The 10,000-nt window shown below is 39.9% G+C and overlaps 2 protein-coding genes and 1 pseudogene across 4 annotated transcripts in view; 1 reads left to right on the top strand and 2 right to left on the bottom strand.

Moving 5' to 3' along the window:
• LOC138058329 (ankyrin repeat domain-containing protein 16-like) overlaps positions 1 to 2,610 on the bottom strand; it is a 16,530-nt gene extending 13,920 nt beyond the window's left edge. For all 3 annotated transcript variants that reach the window (XR_011133864.1, XM_068904277.1, XM_068904276.1), the window contains exons 1-2: positions 2,228 to 2,610; positions 1 to 184 (exon numbers count right to left, since the gene is read on the bottom strand). The exon at positions 1 to 184 is cut by the window's left edge and continues 37 nt beyond it. Coding sequence is in view for 2 of the 3 variants with exons in the window: in XM_068904277.1 (XP_068760378.1) it covers positions 1 to 184; positions 2,228 to 2,586 (543 nt within the window). In the remaining variant the exon portion in view is untranslated. The remainder of the gene's footprint in view (positions 185 to 2,227) is intronic.
• A 197-nt stretch (positions 2,611 to 2,807) lies between these two features.
• Positions 2,808 to 10,000, top strand: part of LOC138058328 (F-box DNA helicase 1-like) — a 42,969-nt gene continuing 35,776 nt past the window's right edge. The window contains exons 1-3 of the mRNA XM_068904275.1: positions 2,808 to 4,583; positions 5,806 to 5,933; positions 7,209 to 7,326. Of these exons, the coding sequence (XP_068760376.1) occupies positions 2,832 to 4,583; positions 5,806 to 5,933; positions 7,209 to 7,326 (1,998 nt within the window). The 5' untranslated portion in view covers positions 2,808 to 2,831. The remainder of the gene's footprint in view (positions 4,584 to 5,805; positions 5,934 to 7,208; positions 7,327 to 10,000) is intronic.
• On the bottom strand, positions 8,288 to 9,942 carry LOC138057473 (uncharacterized; annotated as a pseudogene).

The following is a 10,000-nucleotide window of genomic DNA, read 5'->3' as shown; positions in this document are numbered from 1 at the left end:
TGTGTCCCAGATGCCTGCACAGCAATCAAGGAGGTAACATAAGATGTCTGTATGACCTTCTCTAGCAGCAACATGGAAACAATTCCATCCATCCTTGTTTGTTAGTTTCATGTTTGCTCCACTCTGGACCAATAAAGAGATGGTGTCGATGTTAGGCTTGGTACATGACATCATAAGTGGAGTCCTATTCTAACAAGACAGAAAAGTAAAGTAAGAACACACAACTTGTTATCGCTCATGAATAGATTAAAACCCTTTCACTCCTGTAAGGGCCAATGAGACTTACAGATTTTACTCTGTCTAGCGCCAGACGATTTTACTCGTCAATGGGGAACCCCACAGGAGTGAAAGGGTTAAAGCAAGCCCACCATTGTGCGAAATTCATGGAACAGCCAGGTCCCTACAATGTTTAAATTTTCCTCTGATTTTGTGATAATGAAGTACATTTGATGGAGATTAATCTACGTGGGGAAAATAAGTACAGTACAAGTAAAACAATGTGCTCTTATAATGTTTGATCTTGGTTGCCCAAGGGCACATACACGTTTACAACTGGCACTTAAACTCAACAGAGTCCAAGTTTATGTTTAACTCTCACATACAGAAATACAGAGTCACTTATTTCCATATCATTGAATAACGAAAGCTCCTATTATGTGGACCTCGTTCTACAAAAGCTTCTAAATACTTTGCATGTGCTGGCTCTGTGTGGCCCTCAATTCTGCAGTTGCTCCAAGAGACATTTCTTACAAAAAAAAAGAAAACATTTTAAAAGGGTATGATGGGTAATGTAAAACTTGATAATTGTCCCCGCAGGGTTTTGGCCCTCCAAGGAGGCAACCTAGAAGTCCCAGCAGGAATAGGGTAACTTGAATGTATAAATTGGCACATGTATGTAGATATTGTAGGGGGAATCAATCTTGATATGCTCAACCCGGAATGCAAGGTGGTATCGATTATGCGCGCAAGTGGTATTGGTATTGACAAATGAAGTGTCATCTATATCAAATGAATCCATTATATTAAACTGCGGATATGAAATCAAGTTAAGCCATGATCCTCGAAAAATTTAGTACTTCAATGGGGTTCAAACCCTATTGAAGTCCTGAATTTTTCAGGCATCTCTCCACAATTGCAAAAAAAAAAAAATGCATTCATACAATTGTAACTGCGAGGATCATAGCCTAACTTGGTATTGGTATTGTTCAACGCGGCCAAGGTGTTTTAGGAGTCACAAAGTAGAAACTGGCAAGGAGAACCAAAGTACTGTTCGGGTTAGCGATTGATCTGAAAATTCAAACATTGAAGCAGATCTAATGCAAATCGAGTTTCGTGGCTCAAAACAGGGGCTTGAAAAGATTTGTCAGACGCAAATCAGAAACAAGGGCGACAGGTGGTGACAAAACACTGGCCCCCAGTCCATGGACTACCCAAATGGACTACCCTAAAATTGACTGTAACTTCTAAAAATACCATTTTGAATGAGAACTATTGAAAGAACTGAATTGACTATAAAATTATACTTTCATTGCACATACCTTGTTTATTTTCGTGCGCATGGTGACATGCAGCTAAATCCAAGAATTGCACCGGTTTCACTTCACTTAGTATACATGATGTAATCGGCCATCACAACAATAACATTATCGAAAGCTAACCTTTTTATATTTAAATGGCTGCTTAGACTGTTTAAAAATAGAAGAACCGTAGCCAGGGTAAAACATATTAAAAAATTATTATAAAAAACGTTCACTGGCTATATACAGTTAAAAACTTTCGAGCTTTCGGCTGTCAGGCTACAGCCTTCAATGGAAATGAATGGAAAAAATGATGACAACTACCATGATATATACAAAAATAGGTGAGAGAAAAAAGAATATAAAAACGGGAAAAAAAAAATTTGTCAGAAAGACTAATTGTTCTTTTTTAAAAACTTTTTTCAACACTGTTTAAAATGGGCGTTTAGGCTTAGGTAAGCACTACTTGAGACATGGCTTAAACATAGACAAACAGTACTCATTCGAAATAGTATTTATAGCGTAGTCCATTTGGGTAGTCAGGGCGACATGTTCAGCATATAATTAAACTGCCTTTCATACTATCTTAGGAGGGGGAAAGTGTAGTGAAACTATTACTAGTAGTTAATAAGGGCAGAAAGAACAGTCACGATCCCGCCATCCCGTCCCGCCCTGTGCTGCGCCCGCGCCCGCACCCGCTCGTTTCTTACCAATCTGCTCTCTTCAAACAATCAATCTCCGCTTTATAAGAAATGAGAACTTTTACACATTTCACATGCGATCCAGCAGCTGCTTCGTGTAAAGCTCGTTTCAAGTCCTTGTTACGTTGCTCGACGTCAACTCCACTTTCAATCAAAAACTTGATCAAATCAAAGTGCCCTTGTCGTGCTGCCACAATTAAAGCTGTGTCGCCAGATTTGGAATGGACACAGTTCAATATGGCTCTTTTATCTTGGCTGTTATCCACCATAGCGATGAATTCGTCAAGCTTGTTTCGCTGTACGAGGCGTAAAGGCGGAGGATAATCGGGGAAATTCTCATAACAAGAGAAATGAACTTCTCCCGCCATGTTGGCTTCAACTAATAATTCTCTAGTGGGGGTGGGGAGTACCGTTGCATAAAAAATAAGATGAATAACAAAAATAACTTGATATCATTTGAACGATTTACATTATTCTGTCATTGAAAAAAGAGAAAAACGTATATTTCTACTTTTTTTGGCTCAAAGATGATTGCACAAATGTGCGACAAAATTATCTTTTTAGCATGAAACAACTCCTTACCCCCCTCCCCTCCGTATGGGAGACCTGGGAAATGCAACTGTCAACCAACCGTCAACCTATGGCTCGCAACTTTTCTCCCCAGAAAAGAAGAAACAAGTATGTTTTGTCCCCGCATCAACGGATAATTTCAAGTTACTTTACTCCAAAGAGCGGTATCTCCAAAGAAGAAGTGAATTTCCTTGTAAAGCCGAAGAAAGATCTCAAGAACAAAACCCGGTTTCCAACGCCGACAGAATCAAGAGAAACTGGGGATGCTATTTCGGATCAATTTGCGTTTCCAGTGGGAACAAGCGGTTTTACAACCGCAACGAACGTACACAAACAAGCAGTGAAACTTGTTGGGAGCGACCCTAAGCACACATCTACATCTTCCTTGCGCTGGTCTGTTCTTGGAAGTGAAGGCTGGCAATCACACGTTACTGAAGACAGCTCTGGCAAAGACTCTGTGTATTGCTCAAGGGATACACGTGGTTCATTTTCTCATATGGCGCCGATAGCGCCTTCTTCGTCACCAAAATCTGCACGCAAGAGAAAACGCCGAAACCAACCACTGAAGCGTCCAAGTGGGAGGAAGATAAAGCTGCAAAAACGCCACAAGCATAACACATCACATAACGACGACTGTGACATGGATGAAAATGGGGGAATTTCCTCCGATAGTGATTGTTGCATCGTGAATGTGGTACAACACAAGCATGATCCGGAAAATGGGAATTCCAGTGACAGTGAAACAAGTTCGCTCAAAGCTAGCAGAAAGAAACAGAGTGTGTCTTCGTCTCTGGCATCAACTTCTAAATGCAGTGACAGCGAGAAATCGTCACACAAAGCTAAAAATAAGAAGCCAAAAGTGTCTCCGTGTGCAAAGTCAACTTCTAGTAGCAATAAATCTTCAGATGAAGCCAGGATGAAGAAGCCAAGGCCAAGTAAGAAGTCGGTTTTAAAGTCAACTCCAGGTGGCAGTAAACGCAGTGAATTGTCACACAATAAATCTAGAAAGACGAAGTCAAGTGCGTCATCATTTGTAAAGAGATCTTCTAGTGAAAGTAAAAGCAGTGAATTAGCACGTAAATCAAGCAAAAAGAAGCAAAGTTTGTCTTTGCCTGCAAAATCAACACCTTCATGTAGTAGCAGTGAAAGCAGTGAATCTTCAGACGATGACAGCCCAGAGAAACCCAGTGTGACTTCAGTTGCAAAGTCAACTTCAAGTAGCAGTAAAAGTAGTAAATTATCACAAAAATCTAGCAAAAAGAAAGAAAGTGAGTCTTTGCCTGCAAATGCAAGTCCTACTAGCAGTGAAAGCAGCGAATGTTCAGATGATGACAGCCTAGAGAAGCCCAGTGTGACTTCGGTTGCAAAGTCAATTTCAAGTAGCAGTAAAAGTAGTAAATTATCACACAAATCTAGTAAAAAGGAGGGAATTGAGTCTTTGCATGCGAACACAAGTCCTAGTAACAGTGAAAGCAGCGAATCTCCTCACCAAGCTGACAAAAAGTTAGCTTCAAGTAGCAGTGAAAGCAGTGATTCTTCACGCAAAGCTGGAAAAAAGAAGCCAAGAAAAAGGAAGAAGATGTCATCTGCGAGATCTTCCATGTATGGCCTGGTTAAAGGTGACGAAAGTGACACAGAGGATGACTCTGACGATTCCACCCCTCCTGTGAAAGAATTTTCACACCTCCCTGAAGAGATAATGGAGAATATATTCTGTCAATTACCTGTTATAGACTTGATGTTAAACTGTGTCTTGGTTTGCCAGCAGTGGAATAGAATCATAACAAGATATTCGGTAATTTATGTTAAAAATAAGCAATAAGAACATTATTTATTTACAAAAAAAGTAACGGTCACTAGCTATAACATAGGTGTACGTTCTAGTCACATTATTTTTGTACATGATGTCTTTGGAATGTGGAATGAACATGTTTGCTTCTCAGAACATTGTTGTCCTGGGCATTAGTGATAACAACTAAAAGTTTAATATCTTTTTGTTTCTGATGTCAGTAAGTCCTCTAACTTGATAATAAATTATCATACTGCTGGTCTTAAAGCTTTCAAACTTGCTTTGGACGGAAGTGTTCCATCGAGTGAGGCACCAACCATTCGCTTAATGTTTATACATGTAATGTCCAAGACAACAAAGTTCTGGTTGCTTTAAGCCCACTGAAGAGTTTGTGATGAAAATGAAGTTTATGCGAAGGGTTTGCCAAAGATCAAGTTATTGTTGCCAGGGAAAATGTTGATTATTCAAAAGGCCGGGGGACTTAGAGGCTGCTGCCTAAGAAAATTGTCCGGGAGCCCTTCGGGCTTCCAACATTAAAAGTTAGTAGCCCGAGTCATTTTTTCAAGAGCCCAGAATTAACTAATTCCAGCTGGAATCATATTTACATGTGAGTGAGGATTAATCAAGTAAGGCGCTCGTTCGGGCTACTTGATCAGAAATTTGGTCGCCCGCGCTCGCAAGTAAGGCGCCCCAGGTGACCGGGCGACCGTTAGGCAGCAACCTTGGACTTGGAATTGCAGCGAATATTGACCTCAAGTATCTCTGGCAGTATTTTATAACTTTCTTTGATACTTACGCCAGGCTTTGAACTTGCAGTTTAATTAAGAATCAATTATTTTTAATGGTACTCAATTTAATAATTATAATAATACTCATTATTATTATTATTATTATTATTATTATTATTATTATTATTATTATTTATTTATTTATTTATTTATTTATTACAGTAAGGACACTTGAACCGTGAACACTTGACATTTTTGTGTAAATTGTTTTTTTGGGGGGGGGAAGAAATAAAGGCTCTTCTTATGATGTATAGTGTTACATGTATAGCATTTTGTGAGTGTAAAAACATTAAATACTCTTGTCAAAAGGACGAGCCCACATTGTACAGTCACTAAAAAAATGTACAAAAAAATATCAAGTGTTCATGGTTCGAGTGTCCTCACTGTAATAGGATCTGTACACTAATTTACAATAATCTTTTTTTTTTCTGTACATGTAGTTTATTCCCTGGAAGAAAAAGTACTTTCGTTTAAAGAAAAAAGATCCAGAATGTGAGGATGAGATGACAGAATTACTGGATCAGGAAGGACTTTTGGAACTGGAGTTGTTTCCTACAAATCTTGCAAGGTAAAAAGTAAATATGTAATTACTTTATTGGTGTGCAGAATTACAGTGACTGCAAATATTAAATTCATGGTTCAAGTTTAGTTGGATAGCTTAGGGATAAATGTTAAACGTTAAATTTGATTTCAGGTCAAAATGATTTTAACCTACAGGTTGATTGTACAATAATTTGTGTGATTTCTTTGTCTCTATTTACAGACACAGTATGATAATGAATACCAGACCCAAAGAAATTAAGAATCAACCTTAGTAGGTTAAAATCATTTTGACCTGAAATCAAATTTAACCTGTAACAGATACAAAGGAACCTTGATTAATTTAACCCTTTCAGGCCCGAGGGTTCCCCATTGACGAGTAAAATCGTCTGGCGTTAGACAGAGTAAAATCTATAAGTGCCATTTGGCACTATCGGGCCTGAAAGGGTTAAAACAACTTTGTCACACTACTCATAAAGACATCCATTAACTTATGTTTAATGTGTATTCTTGCCAACTAGTACGTCTTGTTATAACGCAGCTTGCAGATACATGCAATCAAAATAATTCGGTCGGTGCAAGGGTGCTCCATTATCTTCTTTAGAGCATGCTGATGATATAAGAAAATTGCTTGCCTGGCTGAAATTTTTTCTGCAGGAATGCCACCCAAAATATCTTTGCCACCAAAAAATTGAGAGGAAGGTAAATGTCGTTTTGGTTTATGTACCAGAAGTAGAAAAAGCCAAGGTACTAATGTTTCCTTTAGCCTTAGAGGTTTTTGGCCCCCTACAACACCAAGAACAGTGTGGAAACTTCAAAAGGACAAAATTTGTGACTTAAACCGAGAGATATTGAATGAATGATATTTTGGAGACATTCTGAGGAGATGACAAGAATCACTAAATAGGCCTGTGGGAGGATTCAGATATGAATATTCTGGATTAAAATCTACTTCACAAAATTAAAATAAGATACTGTCAAACTTGGCTTAAGTGAAGTTATGGTATGCAATGTAACCATTTGTAAAAAATACATTAGAGACATCATTTTGAGAAAAGCTACGGTATTGCTGAACTTTTTTTGGAAGCCAATTAAATTCCTTTTGATTCATTCAATTAATTTACAGTGCCCAATCGCAAACCTTGTGGTTGCAAAAATAACTAATTAATATTTTGTGCATAGTTATTGATCATCTATGATCTACAGTGACTGTAGATCACAGATGATCAATAACTATGCAGTCAGTGTATGGTTAGGTGGCTACATGTATTTATTAAATCCAATATTTTTGTTTCAATTTTAGTTTCATGAAGATGTTTAAAAGAAAATGTCATCAGTCAATAACAGAAAACTTGAAAACTCACAGCAAGTTCCAGTTGATAAAGACATTTTTGGAAACACTTGCAGAGAACTCCAAAACGGTAAGGCATTCATTTTTATTTATTTTTTTTTGGTTCATAGTTAGAGGAATCAGCAGAAAAGTGTTTACAGAGGAAAATCTGTACATTGAAAGTTTGTTGATTTTTTTTTAGTGTCTGTCACTTACATGTACATGTACATGCAACTGCAGGGGTGCTCAAAGTTAGCGACTAAGAGGTCGCACATGCGACTAATTTTTTGGTTGTGCACCTAAAAAATCGTGTGTGATCGCACTCCCGAGCCTTAAGAGCTCAAGTGCAGTGCGTTTGCTTTCCCACCTGACTATACTATACCGTGCACCGGTGGCTCAGTTGGTTGAGCATCGGGCTGTCATGCGGGAGGTCGTGAGTTCGACTCCGGCCGGACCAACAGTCAGGGTCTTTAAATAACTGAGGAGAATGTGCTGCCTTTGTAATTACATCTGCAAATGGTTAGACTTTCAAGTCTTCTCGGATAAGGACTGTAAACCGGAGGTCCCGTCTCATAACCCTTGTTGGAAATTAAATGTATGGGACGTTAAAGAACCCACTCACTATTCGTTAAGAGTAGGGGACGTATCCCCGGTGTTGTGGTATGACCTTATCTGGACGGGGGCATCTTTCACTTCCTAAAATAAAATTGTAAACTGTGTAATTAGCAGTCTGGCTAAAGTCCCCCGAAACACATTGTAAATTAGTCCTGAAAAGCCTCCAGGGGAGAGACTAATAGCCTCACTCACTCACACACACTCACTCATACTTGCGCACGCCGAGTGGTACGTCCCGAAACAGAAGCATCAATCAACAGATATAAAGATATAAAGATATACAAGAAACGATTTAGAAATACATGAAACAAGAAATATAAGTAAAAGAAACCGACGTTTCGGTGCATCTTGCGCCATTATCAAGGTTATAAAGATAAAATGCGGTTTGTAAAAAGGCTACGTTAAAAACGAATTTGCATAAAAGAGTGCCAAGCTAATTACATGAATACTTTAGCACGAAGAGAATCCGACTGTACATTCAATGCTGGTTTAAGATATTGAATACACAGCATTTCATTGACAAGGCAGTCAAATTTGTTCGTGCATTTCTTGATTACATTGAAGCGTGCTAAGAAATTGTTCGGAACAGCAGTGTTATGATCTTTGCAATAATGCCTGTAAATAGATGACGCCTTTTGACGGTGTCCCTCAACGCGCGTGTGAAGGTGGCCCTTTGTGTACCCGACATAACCTGCATCGCACAGGTCACACTTGAATAAATAAACAACGCATTGCTGGGTTACGATGTTAGGCTTGGGCTCACGCAAGCTTAGATCTTGTTTAAGCTTGCGGCTAGTAAACACGGGTTGAATGGTCTTCTGCACCTTGCTACTAAGATCTCTAAGTTGTCGTTTGACAGACACTGCAGCATCCTGATCTTTATAGGGGATAACTATCCGGATGGCGTCATCGGTATGCTGTTTAGGTTGGTCCACTGCGACTCTCGAGGTGATAAACCTGTTGATGACGGAATCAATAAGGTGATTCGGATACCTCAGCTTACGGAAAACTTCTCTCAGACGTTCACACTCTTCTGAAAAATGCGCCCAAGATGATGATAGCCGGTGCGCACGATCAAGCATTGTGACGAGCAAGCCATGCTTGTAGCGGCTGTCCACATGGCTATGATAGTGCAGGAGTAGCCCTGTGTTTGTCGGCTTGACGTAAACCTTTGTTTCAACACATGGTGCGCGATTTAAAAGCTGTACCCCAAGGAAAGGGAGCATCCCATTTTTCTCTACCTCCATAGTGAAGCTCACGGCGCTATGGGCGTGGTTCAGAGTATCCAAAAATTGTGTAGCCGCTGCCAGATCCGGCATCCTGACTAGAGTGTCGTCTACGTAGCGGCGGTAAAATTCTGGGAGTTTTCCTTGACTTTTTAGGGACCCTTCAATAGAGCACATAAATACATTAGCCAAAAGGGGTCCAAGAGGAGACCCCATAGCTACTCCATCGGTCTGTTCGTATAGGGCCCCGTCGAACTGAAACAGCTGCCCCTTTGTAGCAACGTGCAGAAGATCAACGAGATCAGTTCTGGTCAAGTTTAGATCATACGTGTCGTTGAACCAGTTGTTCTCGAAAGCTTTCCGTGCCAGGATGTCAATTGTTTCGTCTAAGGGTACATTTGTGAAGAGCGATGAGACGTCATAAGAGACCAAGATTTCTCCGGGTTTATGTTAACTCCACGAATTTCATTTGTGAAGGCAAAGATATCAGTGATGGTATGTTCGTTTACCGACAAGGGCTTAAGCTTAGCATCAAGCCATTTAGCAAGGGCGTAGTTGTAAGTGCCCGTAGCAGATAATATAGGACGCATTGCTAATTGCCTCTTGTGGGTCTTGGGCAACCCGTATAAGTGAGCCAGTCTTGATCCGGTAGGTCGAACGGAGTCAGCAATCGCCGATGGTAAAATTCTGTGCACTGTTGACTCTACCAGTTTTTCTTTCTCTAGGAGGGGATGGTAATACTTAGGTGGTCTCCCTTTACTTTTTGGTCTCTCTAAGGGGACAGCACGGAATTTGCTTGTATCATTCACAGAGGCCTGCGACAACAACCGCAGATATTCCTGCTTATCCATCACGACTACACCTGACCCTTTGTCCGGTTTAGTGATAACAATGTCATCGCGTCTCTTTAATTCTTCGATGGCT

This window comes from Montipora capricornis, chromosome 7, assembly GCF_036669925.1.
Source record: "Montipora capricornis isolate CH-2021 chromosome 7, ASM3666992v2, whole genome shotgun sequence".
NCBI classification, from domain to species: domain Eukaryota; kingdom Metazoa; phylum Cnidaria; class Anthozoa; order Scleractinia; family Acroporidae; genus Montipora; species Montipora capricornis.
This window is presented reverse-complemented; position numbering and strand designations above follow the sequence as displayed.